Genomic DNA, 17882 nt, shown 5'->3' on the forward strand with positions numbered 1-17882 from the left:
GTTCAACTATTTGGTCTTCAAGAAAAATCACATCTCTACTTCTTATTAGCTTCTTGTCAATTGAATCCCATAACCTGTACCCAAATTTCTCATCTGCATAACCCAAGAAAATGCATTGCTTGGATTTTCCATCAAGCTTGGACCTTTTATCTTTGGGAATATGCACAAATGCCTTGCAACCAAACACCCATAGATGGTCATATGAAACATCTCTCATTGCCCACACCTTTTCTGGCACATCTCCATCCAAAACAATTGAAGGAGACATATTAATTAAATAGCAAGCAGTATGCATTGCCACTCCCCAAAAAGATTTTGGCAATTTAGCATGTGAAAGCATACACCTAACTCTTTTCTCAATGGTGCGATTCATCCATTCAGCCACACCATTATGTTGTGGAGTCTTGGGAACTGATTGTTCATGCCGAATACCATTGCTTTTACAATATTCCTCAAATGGACCAATGTATTCACCTCAATTGTTTGTACGGATGCATTTGAGGAGTTTTCCTATTTCCCTTTCAATTCTAGCATGAAAATGTTTAAATATTTCCAAGACCTCATTTTTATGTTTCATGGTATATGCCAATACTTTTCTAGATGCATCATCAATAAATGTAATAAAATAAGAGGCACCACCAAGGGACTTGGCTTTCATGTCACATACATCGGAATAAACTAATTCCAAAACATTTTGCTTTCTATGAGGAGGATTTCTTTGAAAAGAAATTCTATGTTGTTTACCAGCAAAACAATGAATGCATGAATTTAAATGCGTACCTTTCAAGCCCGGGAGGAGTTGTTTCTTGGCAAGAACTTGAAGTCCTTTCTCATTCATGTGACCGAGCCTCTTATGCCATAGGTTGGAGGAGTCATTTTTTGTAACATTCAGCTGCCCCTTGCATAACTGAGCTTTCATTCTATAAAGAGTACAATATCTTCGCCCCTTTGCCACTACAATAGATCCTTTGGTGAGTTTCCTTTTTCCTTCACCAAAATTATTGTTGTAGCCTTCATCTAATTTTCCAACAAAAATTAGGCTGAAGCGAAGATCCGATATGTGCCTCACATCCTTGAGAACCAATTTATAACCAACATCGGTCTCTATTTGTACATCACCTAACCCCACAATTGTTGACGTGTAGTTGTTATCCATTTTTACAACACCAAAATCACCAGATTTGTAAGTAGCAAACAGTTCCTTGTGTGGAGTAGCATGGTATGACGCACCAGTGTCAATAATCCAATCTATGTCTTGGCATGTAAGGCTAAAATATGACTCTTCACATCTTGCAAAAATCATAACCTCACCATCTAAAATTATTGCAGTCATCTCCTTTCATTATTTATTTTCCCCTTTTTCTTTCTTTTTGTCACTTTTTAGTTTTCTGCATTCTCTTTTGAAGTGTCCCGATTTATTGCAATAATGGCAAGTGATGTCTTTTCTTGACTTGGATTTACCTCTTGACTTGTCATGGTTGTATGGACCTCGGCTTTGACTTCTACCCCGACTTTCTATAAGAAGTGCATCTGATTTACCAGTGTCCAATGATTTTCTTCTAATTTCCTCATTGAGCAAGCTACTTCTTACCATACTCATTGTGACTTTTCCTTTGGGTGCATGGTTACTAAGAGACACCATAAGAGTCTCCTAACTTTTTGGCAATCTCGGCAACAATAAGGCTTAGAGCTCATCATTCAACACCATTTTCATTGAAGCCAACTAATTTACAACATCTTGCATTTGGTTCAAGTGTTCAGTAATGGACCGACCCTCCTTGTACTTCAAATTTACGAGCTTCCTTATTAAGAAGGCCTTATTGCCGACGGTTTTCTTCTCATACAACTCTTCCAACTTGTTCCAAAGAGGAATAGTTAAAGTTTCATTTGCCACAAGATGATAAATATTATCATCTAACCATTGTTGAATGCATGCAACGACTTTCAAGTCAATAATTTCCCATTGGTCACTTGACATATCCTTGGGTTTGCTTTGTTCGTCTTTCAATAGTGCATACAAGTCATTGGAGAGCAACATATCTTTTATCTTTGATTTTCAAAGAGACCAATTGCTTCCATTCAATAAAATCATCCTAATTGAATTTCCTTCCATGATTTGCACAAGAACCAATAACCAATAACTCTGATACCACTTTGTTGGGAAAAATCACCTATCCAATAAATAACAAATATGCAGTAATGAAAATGAATAACAAAAAATAGAGCATGCAATAGTAGTAGACACTAAGTTTTTAACGTGGAAAACCCCTCAATGTGAGGGTAAAAACCATGGGACCGAAATCCAAATCATCCACTATAAACAATGAAAATGGGATACAATGTTTTTTCTCTCTAGTGAGAACTAGATGATGAACAACAAGAAAACTCTTGTATTCCAACAACAAAAACATCAATGGAGTAAATAGCAAATAGGAAATCTCTCACCAAAGGCGGAAACGCAACAATGGAAACAAGAAGAGATGTTGAAAAATGGATTTGTCTTTCTCGTTTCAGCCCTTGTAAATCTCCATCTTCCCAAAAACTTTTTCTCAAAACCTCTTTTTGTTCTCTGTTATCTCCTAGAGAGCTACTAAAATTGAGAGAATAGAGAGTGTGAGCTCTCCCAATTCGTTGGACACCAAAGATGTATTGGCTTGCAAGACAAGCCAAATAATACAAAAAGCCATTTTTGGTTTATTTTCCCTTTTTCTCCTTTTCACTTCATTTCATTTTGTCTTTCTTATTTGTGGGTCCCACCTCATGAGGAGTACAACCTAACACTCTCTTCTATCAATGGAAAAATCACCAAGGCCTTAGCATAAAAGATTTCATCTTAGATAGCTCTACACTCGACTATATATATTAGAGGGATGAAGCACTAAGGTTGCCTTGAGAAAAAACCATCCACATCCACCTTAATCCAATCGGTATTAGAAAGAGCCAAAGTACAAGTTGGATTTTTTTTTCCTGCTTAACATGGGGAGGTTTTATATTTAAAAGACCAAGGTTCAAAAAACCATTGAAGGCGGGCTCATGTTTATGCATTGACCAATGAAACTCCCACATGTAGGCTTTGTTTGCTTTTCTATAAGTTCTTTACTCAAAGAAGCATTTACCCGGGTAAATGCATTTACCCATGTTCCTTTTATTTCTCATGTAAATAAGGCAATGACTATTTTAGCCATAAAAATCCATTATTAAAAGGGGAATTTTTGTCCCATTCAAGTATTGGTAACTTTCCCCCTAGGTGGGAATGTTATTTGCCCACCTAGGAGATGGGTACCACTTACCTATGATACCCAGGAAAATAAACTTTCTTTGATCCCACAAAAATCTGAAAAAAGAACTTGGGATTCTTGGTCAAGGGAACCGAAATCCCATTGACCAACTTTCCCCCCTCTCAAAATCCAAAAAAAGAACACCCCCTTAGAATCATATACTTCATTAATAACCATGCTAGAGGTCCTTTGTCTGAAATAAAGTGCGATAAATAAGAAATATAATTAATGATGGAATTGAAATGCAAACAAAATTGCTCCCCTCAATGCATTGGCTTTCCTTAGAGATGATCATGGGCTCACGGCCCAGGCCAGGTTTTTATTGAGTATCAACAACATTAAGGCACCAACCGAGGGTTAACTCGATGGTGTTTTAACTGGTTTGTTCCAGCATTGATGCAGAATCAAATCCTGCAACCAAAAAAAAAAAGAACATTAAAGCTTGCCTAGGCTTGGCCCGCACCTTATGCTTCATATTACATGTTCCGTTTTGTTTGAACATCTGGGTTAACCTGTATGAATTAAAATTTTAATTTTAATTTAATTTTGTATTCATAATTACAGAAAAACATATTTACAAAATTGTTGTGTATATATTAATATATAATACTATATATACATCCCACATATATGTTACACATATACAAATAATTTCTGGGCTGGGCGGGCCAGTCAGGCTAAGGCCTAGCCCAGGCCCAGAATGCATTGCGTGTGGGCTTGATGGGCCGGGCCGAGCCGAGCCTGACAGAAAAATGGCTACCCAGGCCCGGATATTCGCGGGCCGGGCCATAAATGATCATCCCCAGCTCTCCTTTTGACGATTATTGAAAACGAAAGTGATCTCCAAATTTCCATGATGATATTCATTCTTACTCTGGTTTCAAAACTGCCACGTGGCACGTCTGGCTTCTCGAGCAATTTCTTATATAGATCTTTGTAGTTTGCTTGTTTGGGTTTTTCGGCTCGAAACTTAATTTTAATTCGACTGTAGTCTCGAGTCGAGAAGACCAACCAACCGCCATGGCAGTGGTTTGCAACTGCTACTCTCTTACAGACCTTGCCAAGCGCTTACCTTCGGCCTTTATCGGCCAAAACCCACCTCAGCTTGTAAGCACTTTCTGCCCCATTTTTAATATTTCATTAATTTCTGCATTTTCTTATGTTAATTTTAGATTTGGATGGAGAAGCTCAATCTGTTGATTCATTTTTTTTCGTTCTAATTATCGCTACTGAATTTTATTTTGATTTCTGTGTACTTTTTACTACACGATGGAGTTACTAACTAGTTACTAAAGTTCTTGTGTAAATGACTTGTTTGTAAATAACTCCTGTTGTGTTGAACTGGGTTGAGAAAACCCTTTTTAATGTGGTCATGAAATCTGCAGGGTTAGGTACACCCCTTGGACTCAAAATGAAATAGCCCATAAATTAGACTATAATGTCTGTATATATAGTAAAAAATTATTGATAGACTGTCCTGATGGTCAGATAGATGTAAATACTATGAAAGATCTAATATAATGTTGTTTTTTGGAGTGCAAAAAAAAAAAAAAAAAAGAAAAGCATTTTCTTTGTTGAGTTACTCTTTTGTTGTATACTAATTGTTGAAATGAAAATTTAACTTTCAATTATTTGAATTGTAGGTGAAGTCACCTTCAAGACAAAGTTTCCAAAATTCAAAACATCCATCTAAAGTTAGTGCTATATTTTGGGGGCCTAGGAAAACAGTGGAGGTACATGAAATGGATCTTTCACTGGGGGAGTTTACTGTGACAGGGTCTGGCCTAGAGGTCTTATTTTGTTGCTCCTATTTAGCATGTTTTATTTATCACACTTTCATTTCTATGCTTAATACTGCTGTTACCTTTTTACACGTAGGGAGCCTCATCAAATGAGGTCAGACCCCAGAAAATATCTCTATCAGTGGTTTCTTCAATCTCAGAGGTCTCACCAAACGAGTGGGATGCATGTGCTGTGGATGCTATTGGCCCTGAAAAAATCAATCCATTTCTTACCCATGGTTTCCTTTCAAGCTTAGAAGAGTCAGGTTGTGCGGTGAAGGTAAGCTATTAATCATTCATATATTTTTGAGTCCCTAAGGGGGTGTTTGGTTTGTGATTTGATTTTGTTTCTCTGTGGTTTTGAGCCAGAAAACAATATTTGGGCATCACTGGACGCAGTTTGTGGTTCCAGGACTGCACTATGCAGTTTGTTGGGCACATCTTCTTCACAGCTTAAGAAAAAAAAAAAAAAGAAGACCAGAGGATTTTCTGGTTCAAAAATGATGAAGAAGAACCAATTTAACACTGGTATTTGGGCCACTTTGACATTAGAAAGAATGCCTACTTGGAGTTGAGCAATAAGAATGTTTTGGTTGTACAGTTGTACTTATAATCAAAAGAAATCTTGAACTGATCGTAGGGTTAGAAAAACCCTAAAAAAGATCCAGAGAAATCAGAAAACTTCCAGCCACTCCTTCCAGATGACTCTAATCAGATTCAGATTGATGTCGATCTCAAAAACAAACTAAAACTTACCCAGAACAGACTGGCTGCCACCTCCAATCCTCAGTCTGAACCCTAATCTTGAACTTCCTTCATTTTCTCTGATTCTTCTTGATCACTGGATACTTTCCAAGGTTCTACAATCCCTTGGGCATCTGCCGCACTCTACCAGCAATCTTGGAGAACCAGCCGATTGGCCAATCTTGATAAAACTTCCAACCCTAGGAAGTTCTCATGCAGTCGGCTTGATTAGACTCACATGAGAAGCCCCAGGTTGGCTCTGATACCAACTTGTTTAGTAAAGACTGTAATCAGTCTTAATTTAGATGTAAATTCAATAAGAAAGTATGCAAAGAATAGAAGAGGAAGAAGAAGAAGATAGAAAACGAAGAGGAGAGAAATCAGAAAAGAGTGTGGGTCATAACTTGAGTTGCCGCCCCACTCAGCTATTTATATTAATAGTTTAAAACATGATAAAATTCTAGTACTGCCCCTATTGCTTACATAAGCTAAAAGATAATTGAAATAACCAAACTAACACAGCTAACATACTAACAACAACATAAATAACATAAAGAAACATTGCCATAGTGGGGACCACAAATAATCATATTAATGTTCCACATCTCTGCACCCCTCTTTGATGTAAGGTAGTCGCATAGACTTATTGGGACCATGCATAGTATTGCTTATGCTATTGGGGTGCTAAGCCAGTATATGTATGCCCTAGGACCACTCATCTTGCCGCTGCAGAGCATGTTCTAAAGTACTTGAAGAAATATCCTGGTAGAGGTATTCTCTTTTCCAAGTATGGCCACTTGAAGGTAGAGACCTTCACTAATGTTGATTGGGCAGGCTCAGTTGATGATGGGAGATGTACCACAGGTTACTGCACCTTTGTTGGGGGGGAATTTGGTAACTTGGAGAAGCAAGAAACAAGTGGTGGTTCCTATGTCAAGTGTGGAAGTTGAGTATAGGGCCATGGCACATGGAGTTGCGGAAATGTTGTGGTTCAAGAATATGTTAAAGGAATTGGGATTTGAAGTTCACAGCCCAATGTCATTGTATTGTGACAACAAGGCAAAAATTAATATAGCTTACAATCTTGTGATGCATGAGAGAACAAAGAATATTGAAGTTGACAGACATTTCATCCATGAGAAACTTGAAGCTGGTGAAGTTTGCATTCCTTATGTAAAATTTGTGGATTAGTTAGGTGATATTTTCACCAAGGGTATTTTAGGTACCCGACATGTTGATATATGTACCAAGTTGGGAATATACAGCTCAACTTGAGGGAGAGTGTTGTTAAGAATGCTATTAGACTGTTATTGGGCTGGTTTTATTGTATTTTTTTGTTAAGTTGTAATTAGGGACATTTTTGTAATTCTCCTTTTATTTTAAACACCAAAATATGTAAGTCAGTAAAGGCGCTGTCCCTGCCATCTTTTGCGAGTTTTTGTGTATTTTGTGAAGATGATTGATATGGCCTTGCTGCATTGCTTTGGGGTCCCTCTTTGCCAATTTTCAAATTTTCTCTTGGGATTGCTGTAGATTGTAATTCTTGGTCATTTAACAAGGTATTGCATTATAGATTAAAAAAAAAAACTAGAAAGGAGGGGGACCATATATTAAGATGTCTTGACATAATGAACTGTTTGCCTTGAGAAATAGTGATGATTACTTGGTGAACCGGATAATTAGTTGGTATATTCAAGGTTTAAAATGTCGATGTCAGTGGAAATGTCAGTCACCCAAATATAAGAAACATGTCAGAAATGTCGGAAATATTGTAAAAATCATAGACATGTTGGAAACATTGTAAAATATAGAATGATATTTGATGAAATGATAAAAGAAGCATAGGCACACCTTTTTAAATCACTAAACAAAGCTAAGAAACTAAGGTTATAGACAAAAAAATACCTTCTAAAGTTGCTCTGTAAACCTTAAGATTCAGAGTTTTATAATAGAATGAGTTAAAAACTTAAAGTAAAATTTAAACTCGTAGAAAATGTAAATGATTGTAATAGATCATCTATATAATCTATTACACGAACAAAAAATTAATATGCAACTTCATGTTTGAAATGAATATTGACCTAGTTCAAAGTGGTTATAATACAAGTTACGCGTAAAATAACATTGTTACTTCACATATTTGGAATATTGCCACCAACTTATGTTATAATATTCTTGGACTCCACATAGTACTGGTAGTGTTCATTGGGGAATATGTCGATTCCAATAAAATTTCATGTCACTACCCATGGAAGTGGAAATGGAAATATGTGATGGAAACTATCTCTTATACTCCACATAGTGCTAGTAGTGTTCATTGGGGAAATGTCGATTATGGTAAAATTTTGTGTCACTAACTATGGAAATGGAAATATGTCATGAAAATATTAGGGAAATTAAGGAAATTTTAAACCATGGGTATATTTGTTGCTTTTTAGTGACTGTTTTTAAATTTGACAATATAAAAATGTGTAGTTCAACTTAAATGTTACCCTCTTTTTTTTTTCTAGAATGTAGTACCATATAATCAAGTGGAGTCTAATGTAGGATTGCATAGAATGTTTAAAAACATTTAGGTGCGAAGTGAGGCACCAAACCTTTAGATGTATGAGGCATAAGCCTTATGAACTACTATTTTCTAAGAAAATATGAAACCAATATGAAAAGTGTAGAAACATGCAAAAGAGGTGTAAATAGGTTGATTAATCCTATTCAGTTCTAGGTTCGAAGTATGAGAAGAAGAAGAAGAGAAAGAGAAGAAGGGTTCAGCCAGGAGAGAAAAAGTCCCCCAGCCCAGCCGACCACTTTGTATTTATAGTGAATAAGCTAAATTACAAAAGACATTATTGCCCCTTACTAGAGATGGAACACATAACTTAAACTTGAATAAAACAAACCATTCACTTTTAACTAGGTAGACAAAAGACTAAAATACCCCTATACTGTTGACTCTAACGCTCCCTCTCAAGTTGGAGAATATGTCACATAGTCACAGCTTGTCACATATATAATCTACTATGCCCTGAGACAGCCCCTTTGTAAATAGATCTGCCCACTGGTTTCCTGAACTCACATGAGATGTAGTTATCATTCTACTAATCACTTTTTCTCTTACAAAGTGGCAATCGACTTCAATATGCTTTGTTCTCTCATGGAAGACTGGATTAGAAGAGATGTGTACAACAACTTGATTATCACAGTATAACCTCATGGGTCTGTCAATTGAGAACTCCATCTCTTGTAACAAATTCTTCAGCCATACTAGTTCACATGTAGTATGAGCCATAGCCCTGTACTCAGCTTCTGCACTACTCCTTGCCACCATTGTTTGGGTTTTGCTATTCCAAATTACTAGATTGTCACCAAGGAAGGTACAATATCTGTTAGACAGTTGTATGCTCTTAGCTCCAATCAGAATGATGTACATTATGAATTTATTGTAAATGAATAAAGTACATATTTGATTCATGTTCTTGTGGTGTGTTTCTGTGTAATACCCTTAAATTGGATACTTATGAGACTCGTGTTAGTTTAGAATGTTCATAGCCGTTGGATAATTCCGGGGAAATTTATCCTGCCAAGGTTGACACTGGTGTGCTGTCAAATGTTGGGGTGGCCTGTCTCAGCCGCTAGGGTGAGACCCAAGGCACATGCAGTGTAGGATTAATTGAATCTTTGAACCGGACCAGATTTCCAGTATTGCCTTGGACCTTGGAGATTGATGGCAAAACCGGAAAATTACACCTGACCCCTAGACTCGATTATGATACTGCACTAGGTGTTGGATTGGGTTGTCTTTGATATGCCAATCAGTGAAATCCTTAGCGGGGGTCAAAACCTGGGTATGTTGGGACAGTCTGAGAATTCATCTGAGTGAGTGATCATAGTGATAGGATCAGCTCCTTTGTCGGACAAAGGTAATGATCGGGGATGCACTCTCTCTGATGGAAACCAAGACTACCGGCAGTCGATTTCAATCGTTGAGATTTATTTTGCAAAATATATTTTATATGAGATATAAAAGTATATATATTATGGTTTTCAAACGTTTGCAAAATGTTTTAATTCCCAGGATCCATGTGAGTAGAGAGTGCAACACTGTTCCTTGTAGCCGAGGGAGATGTCCTCTCTTGTCGGGCAGTGTTTGATTATTATGGGCTGAGAGGATAAGTGTAAGACCATTGAGGGTAATGCCTGATGGGATAATCTTGCTGCCCACAGTCAATAGGTGTTACAAGGTGGCTTGGCCCAGGGAACACTTAAGATAAGTGTTGGGTCCATAGAGCCCATGTGATGGGTTTCAAGGGGTGCACTGTCCATAACAGTGTATTTGGCCAGGCCTTGTAACAAAGGCTGGGCTGAACCCATGTGGCTGATGTGTAGATCAATGTTTGGGTCCCACACCATACAAGGAAGTCCAACTGGGTAGTAGTTTGGAAGGCTAAGTGAGCACATAACCTTAATGGGCCTAAAGCCCATTTTGAACTGGGATGATTTGATCAGTTAATTAAGGGGCGAATTCTGGGATTGGATTAGCAGATAGGATTGGGTCTTAACCCTACTCACTCAGAGAGTCCAGATCTAAATGTAATTCAGATCTGGAAGCCTCCTAATGAGATTAGGAGAATGCTGATCTAATCTGCAGATAAGATAAGGGTTTACCCTTATCACTTAAAGGGAATTTTGATCCAAATATGATTTGGATCAGCAACTTCTAATGGGATTAGGAGCTGATCCCTTTAAGGTTATAAAATGAGGAGGGGGCGGCAGCCTTTAAACACACAAGTTCACCACCCGTCTTCAGAGCTGAAATCACAGAAGAGAGAATTCAGCACATTTGCGAAAATCCTCTCTTGTTGCCGCCACACCTGCTAGTTCGATCTCCAGTTCAGTAGGAGAAATCAAGATTCGATCTTGATATCAGTTCCTTGTGAAGGGTCTGATAGGAAGTTGTGCTCACGTGCCATCCTGCTAATTCTTGTGAAGGATTAGGTTCTTGGGAAGAACACTGTTGATTCTACTACATCCTGCACTACGCCATCTTTAGTGGGAGCAGTCTTTGGATCCTTCCTTGGGCGTGAACACATTCGTTGGGAGATATTATTTTTCCGTATCAGGTATATCCTCTCCTACTGCTTTTGTTTAGATCTGGTTCGATTTATGGTTCAAGATTGATCCTTGAAAAATGTGATTTTTCTAAAATAGGGAATACGACTCCTAGTAGGATGGAGAGAAATTTTTTGAAATTCGCCCATTCTATTCCGCAAGATTTGGGCGTCCATACGATGGATATCTCATCCCTTCAATATCTTGTAGTTAACCTTCTGTTTAACATAGAACCAGCCTAGTCAGCATCTATATACCCTTCTATCTAAAGAGTTCCTCCACTTTTGTATAACAGGCCATGACCTGGAGCACCCTTCAGATACCTAATTATTCTTAGAACTGCTTCCCAACGAGGAATTCGAGAATGTTGCATAAACATAGGACCACCTCGGTTTCATGGAAACCCATGGCCACCACCTCTATTTCCATGACCTCTCCCTCTAGTCACCACAAAACCAGATCTATCCGAGAGAGAAGAAGACTTTGTAGAATCAATAGATATCCTTTGAAGATGGGCAAACACTTCTTCAAGTGAGGGGAGAGCAGACCCCCCTAGTATTTGTGCTCGAACAGGTTCATATTCAGCTTTCAGACCCACTAGAAACCTTGTCACATCAAGTTGCTCTCGCTGATGTTGCTAAACTTAAACATCCGGTTTTAGAGGATGATATACATTAAGCTCATTACGGATGTTTCTCATGCTTGCATAGAGGATGATAATTTGTGCATTCTCCTATTCCCAATCACTGAACCCTAGAGAATTAGAGGGGGGTTTCTCCTCTCTCACATGTTTTACCTTTTTCTTGGCTTTTAGAAACACCACAGATTTGGCCCACGACATATATTTCTCACCATTCAACTTAATAGATGTTGATGTGGCGTAATCCGGTTGCTCCTTGCTGGATATGATTTGGCTGCCAGCAACGGCGAAAATTGTGTTCCTGAAAGAACTGAGTCAGAGATCCCGGGGTGGCTCACCCGGCGAGGATACTCCGATGGCTAAGTTAGAGCACAGTGATAGTAGAGATCTTGAGGATGATAGCAATGAGAGAGCTAGAGATTGCACACACAACAATGAGAATAGAACGTACCTTGCCCCTGGTGGGGGCAGAGTCTTTATATATTGGGGTCCATGCGGGTTGGCGGAACAGTTACCGGATCCCAGCTGTGACGGGACTTGCTTGCGTGTTAAGTGGGCGAAACGCCGTCCAACGGTAATACTGTCATACGCTGTCAAGCGGTAATACTATCACACGCCGTCAAACGGTGATACTATCCCTTCCCGTCAGAACCGGGGAGTTGGTGAACTAATGTGACTGTTACGAGGTACGACCCTATAAGATACAGAGTACTGTGGTGTGCTCCTCGAGGTTGCCATTCGGAGGTCTAAACGGTAGGCAAGTCGCCTGTAGGATATCGAGCTGTTCGATGGCAGGCTGACTGGTAGCGAGCTCCTCGAGCTTGCGCTCCTTAGGTCTACCTTGACATGAATGCTGAAGTACCCTTGGACCGAGGTGATCCATCGGTCCGAGCATGATTTATAACGAACTTGGTTTCGCTTGTCACGATTTGGTTCCGAGACGATCTTAACTCGAAGTGGCTTTAGTTTGGGGTACTAGCTTACCCGAGCTTGCTTTGTAGCGAGCTGATTCACGCTGAGCTGTCACTCGCGTTGAGTCATGTCCATGTGTTGATCTGACCATGTCGAGTTGTCGCTTATGCGGGGTCACGTCCACGTGTCCCCTTGTCATGAGGTCGGGCCAAATTCTCCTTCATCAGATGTCGTTTGAACATTTAAGTAATCTAGAGAATTCATAACACCTGTTTTATTGTCACTCCCATCTCCAGTTGATGCCATCTTAACTGATTCACCTCACTTCACAAAGGAATTACTATTATAAACAAAGTATTCACTTTCTACTATTCAGCACCACACCACACACTACTCAACAGAATATAATTATGACCACACTACTGCTGTCATGAATTCAGCATTTAAAAACCCTACTTTATACTCACATATCCGGGTATAAACAGAAGGAAAAGAGGCTTATGTGCATATCTATCAATTCACACTGCCACATAAATGAAATCTAGACTAAAAGAAAGCAGCCGCAGTCCACTACTGGGCGAATAGAGATTTCTGTTCATACCTGTCCACAATCAGCCCTCTTCGTATCATTGAATAGAGGGTATCTAGTACACCACCACAGCAACCGGAGGCATATTTACCTCCAAGAACAAACAATGACCACTCCTTTTTGGCCCCTTGTTGAACTTCCAATCTGTCTAGAAGATATAAAAAAAGCTGATATGGCTGGCGGTGATCTCAGGAAGACGAAGGGCGATGAGAAAAGAAAAGAAAAGAAAAATAGAACTGGTTCCTTATTGCTCTGGTACCATGTAAATAGGTAGATTAATCCTATACAGTTCTAGGTTCAAAGTATGAGAAGAAGAAGAAGAAGAAGAAGAAGAAGAAGAAGAAGAAGGGTTCGTCTAGGAGAGAAAAAGTACCCCAGCCCAGCCAACCCACTTTGTATTTATAGTGAATAAGCTGAATTACAAATGACATTATTGTCCCTTACTAGAGATGGGACACATAACTTAAACTTGAATAAAAACAGACCATTCACTTTTAACTAGGTAGTCAAAAGACCAAAATGTCCCTGTACTGTCGACTCTAACAAGAAAAACATATTTTATTATAGCTTATTGCATAAACAAGAATGATGAGAATATTAAAAGCTTACAAATCATTTAATCGCTATTAAGAAGCTTTAAATGTAAAATAGTACCTCTTTAAATATGCTCAAGCATAGATATAATCAGATATACATACACATAAGCATAAGCATAGGCATGCATGTAGTTATATCTAGACATACACGTAAGGTATCTCAAGGCACGAGGTATATGCATTACAGTTTCAGGCATGAGCTTCAAGGTTGAGCCTAGGGGCATTTTCCCTGAGCTTCACATTGGGCATATCCTTTGTATATGGTTTGAAAGCATTAACCCAAACCTTACACTTTTCCCCCACTTGTATTTCAGGAGACAGGATGGTTACCACGTCACATCATTGCTCAGGATGAATTAAAGAATATCATAGGTGTTGTTCCACTTTATCTTAAAAGGTTTATCATCTTCTATACTGTTAAAATATCATGTCCTTGGAATTCTTTGACAACACTGCATTTGTTTTTGCTCTAAAGTTCTTTCTCTATTTTGAGGTTGTCAATATCTCATTTATTTTAAATTTTCTCTTGGCAGCCACTCTTATGGGGAATTTGTCTTTGATCATTCCTGGGCAGATGCTTACTATAGTTATGGATCTAGATATTATCCAAAATTGCAGTGTTGTGTACCATTTACTCCTGTAACTGGTAAGAGGATATTAATCCGTAACACCTGGTACAAAGAACAGGTTTTTGACAAGATAGTATCTGCATTGAAGGATATGACAGCTAAGGTAAGGAAACCAATTTGAAGGATATAACTAGTCTTTTTAATTTTACTTTTTGGGTAAACTACAAATGCCCTACCTGGGGTTTCCAACAATAATAGATTACCCACCCTATGTTTCTGAAATTACAATTACCCCTCTAGTCAAAACTCAGAAGTAGACACTCTTAATGGAAAATGCACAATGACATTATGTACCCGTAAATTTTACATTTATACTGAATCTTTATTCTAAATGTCAACTATGCCTCCGATTAGTATATTACGAATACTGTCCTTGGTCTTTCATGTTTGATATATGATCACCAAAAGGCAAAATAACTCTATCATCTTCAATTTGTTCAGTTTCAATATCCTTTTACTTTAAGACAAATGTCCTACAGACAAGTAAAGTGAAAGATGTAACTATTTAATCTAAAGTGTTCAAACAATGTAACAAAAAGGGCAGTTTGGCCCTTAAAAAGGTTTAAGAGCACCATATAATTGGCAGGGTTTTTCTTGATCCAATATTGGCAAAGTTAAAATTATCATTATGACAGTCTAAATATATCGTGTGAATTTGACAAAGTGAGGGCATCTATAACCATCAAATAACTTGGGGTAAGCATATAGTAATTTTAGAAACTTGGGGCGAGTATTTGTTATTATTTAAAAACTCAAGGTAGGGTATTTGTAATTTACCCTTATTTTTTGAGCAAAAGGTGAATGTATTTGCAACTTTGTAGTGGTTTCTTTGTACCCCATCTGTTGTCTACTTAGATTTGACATGATTGAAAGTCCTTTCTTATTATTGTGGTCAGGAGGTTGAACAAAGTGAATAGTCTTGCATAGTATTAATTAATGTGCAACATTTACAGATTATAGTTCTTTCATGGTACTAATTTACGGTCTGATCCTTGTTTTATTAAATATTGAATTCAAGTCTTGTATTTGCCTGAAGTAAAGAATTGAATAGTCAAAGGTTGCTGGAGAAGGGAGTATATGGTCCATGGATTTACTATAAGTTTACTAAAGAACTTTGGAAGTATGTGAATTTTTCTCATTCATATGGTTAATGTGCTGAGGGTTATTGAAGTTCCTTTCCTATATTATTATGCATGTCATTACTTTAAAACAATCCTTGTTTTCCAAACTGATAATAAGTAGTATTATCAATGATATGCAATAGATAAATATATATGGTAGAGTTCCTTTCACATACAGAGTGAGACAAACCATACAAAAGATGCATAAACAATCTAGACACTGTCCATATCATGTCTTTGAAATCTTCCAATATTGATACCCAATCCATAGTGTGTAATATCTATTTTAGCTCTTATAACTGATTTGAGTTTGTTTTGGGCACTTCTAGTCAAATTTATGATGGCCTTGAATGGTCATCATTGTAATTTGTCAAGCCACTAAACATTTGAGCATTAACCATGATTATTGTGTCTTCTGATAGTTCCAGGTCTCATCACTTCATGTTACTTTTCCATCTGAAGATGAGTGGAACAAAATGAAGGAACATGGATTTCTGCAAAGGATAGGGATGCAGTACCACTGGAAAAATCGTGATTATAGAAAGTAAGTAGTGCAGCATTTGGTAGAGAGAATTTTATCTTTGAATGTGGTTTGGAAGAAAAGGGAGATGGAGAAGAGAGAAATTTATCTTTCTCCAGTCACCTAATTGATACTTATATTAGATCCACACTAATGATTATTAAATTACATAAACACCCTTAACAGGTCGGTAACTCAATAAACATTAAGATAAATAACTAATAAGCCCATATAAGATAAGGCCTATTAACATAAAGTAAAATAAAAGAGGCCCTCTAAGAACTGCTAGCATCTGGCCTATCATCTCTACACTCCCCCTCAAGTTGAGTATAGATGTCATTAATGCCTAGCTTGCTTACATATTGTTCTTAACTTTGCCTTCTAATCTCCCTTGGTGAGAACATTTGCTAACTGTTCTTTAGGTGCAATGAAACATAGACATACTTCACCAAGTGCACACCTCTCCTGTATAAAGTGTCTTTCTACCTCAATATGTTTTGTTCGATCATGTTGAATAGGATTGTGGGCAATATTAATAGCTGCTTGATTATCACAATATAACATCATTGGCTTATCATAAAGAATGCCCAATTCCTCTAAGGGAGATATAAGCCATATCAACTTTGACACACCATGTGCCATAGTTCTATACTTTGCCTTTGCTGAGGACTTAGCTGCTATTTATTGTTTCTTATTTCTCCAAGGAACAAGATTCCCTACAACCAATGCACAATACCCAGATGTAAATCTCCTATCACCAATGCAAACAGCCTAATCTGCATCTATGTTGTGGGAATTAACAATATGGAATTGGGCCTCTTTTAGACTTTTATTTGATCAGCAATATGATGAATTTTATTAACAAATGAGTGAAACAGGTTATAGAAAAACAGAAATACAAACTATGCCCAACAACATATTACAAAACAGCCCAAAAAAGCCGCTGCCTGTAAACCCCGTGTTTAATTAAAGAGTTGTCCATCCCATTGGCAGTCCTCCTAATCCAAGTAAAAGAGGTATTGAGCTCCCTTCCCAAGCTTTCAATCTCCCTTAAAGAGTGTCTATAAATCCAAGGAACATTACCCCTATTTGTAACCCAAGAGATCACCAATTGCGAGTCCCCTTCAACCTCCAAGTTTTTAAAATCAGCTTGTTTAGCAAGTTTTAGACCTTGTAGCAGCTCTAACTGAGCCTTTTGAGAGTCACCCACTTCCAAAGGACTTGAATACATTGCCAATACTTTGCTTGAAGTATCTCTAAACACACCACTAATGCCTGCCAAACCTGGGTTTCCTATAGATCTTCCATCAAAATTTAACTTGATTTTGTTGGTACTTGGGGGCTTCCATTCCATCACCTTTCTTTCTTCTAGTTTGGGGGAGGATGCTACTTCATTCCATGCCCTTACTATACCGGTCATTGAGAACTTTTGAAAGAGCTAAAGAGTTTTTACCCAATGTGCTACTCCTATCTTTATAATTTCCACAATTTCTTCCTTTGGCTTGTACTTCTCATTAAATATCCTTGCATTCCTTTCCTCCCAAACAATCCAAACCACCATTGTCCTAAATGATTTCCACATAGATCGACCTCTTTTTGTTGGCTGCCTTAAGAAGTTTGAGCTGAAAAGGCTCATTACATCCTGGGGAGAGCTCCACTTGTAACCAAAGAGAGAACAAAAAGACTCCCAAACGTAGAGCACAAAAGGACAAAAGATCAATAAATGGGGAAGGGATTCACCATTAGCAAAACAAAGAGAGCAAGTGTGAGGGGATAGGCATTTATTTGGCTTCCTCTTTTGAAGCATGTCATAGGTGTTCACCTTTCCAGAAAAAAAAACATCCCAACACATTGCTTGAACTTTGGGTGGAATGGGCTTACTCCAAATCTTTTTCACTGCAAAATTCTCTCCTCCACTAGAATATTGCACAAGGGTATTGAAAAAGAAGCACATGTAAAAATGTTG

General features: G+C 37.9%; 1 protein-coding gene across 10 annotated transcripts in view; it reads left to right on the forward strand.

Moving 5' to 3' along the window:
• Nucleotides 1-4097: 4097 nt before the first annotated feature.
• Nucleotides 4098-17882, forward strand: part of LOC148852865 (acyl-CoA) — a 99566-nt gene continuing 85781 nt past the window's right edge. For 2 of the 10 annotated variants that reach the window (XM_088945628.1, XM_088945633.1), the window contains exons 1-6: nt 4098-4385; nt 4922-5068; nt 5157-5339; nt 13961-14043; nt 14180-14378; nt 15819-15940. In XM_088945628.1, the coding sequence (XP_088801754.1) occupies nt 4299-4385; nt 4922-5068; nt 5157-5339; nt 13961-14043; nt 14180-14378; nt 15819-15940 (821 nt within the window). In that variant the 5' untranslated portion in view covers nt 4098-4298. The remainder of the gene's footprint in view (nt 4386-4921; nt 5069-5156; nt 5340-13960; nt 14044-14179; nt 14379-15818; nt 15941-17882) is intronic. The other 8 variants (XM_088945630.1, XM_088945637.1, XM_088945631.1 and 5 more) reach the window with 7 other exon arrangements.

The sequence above is a fragment of the Nelumbo lutea genome, chromosome 5 (assembly GCF_056320005.1).
Source record: "Nelumbo lutea isolate HS-2025 chromosome 5, American lotus-T2T, whole genome shotgun sequence".
In the NCBI taxonomy this organism is placed as follows: Eukaryota; Viridiplantae; Streptophyta; class Magnoliopsida; order Proteales; family Nelumbonaceae; genus Nelumbo; species Nelumbo lutea.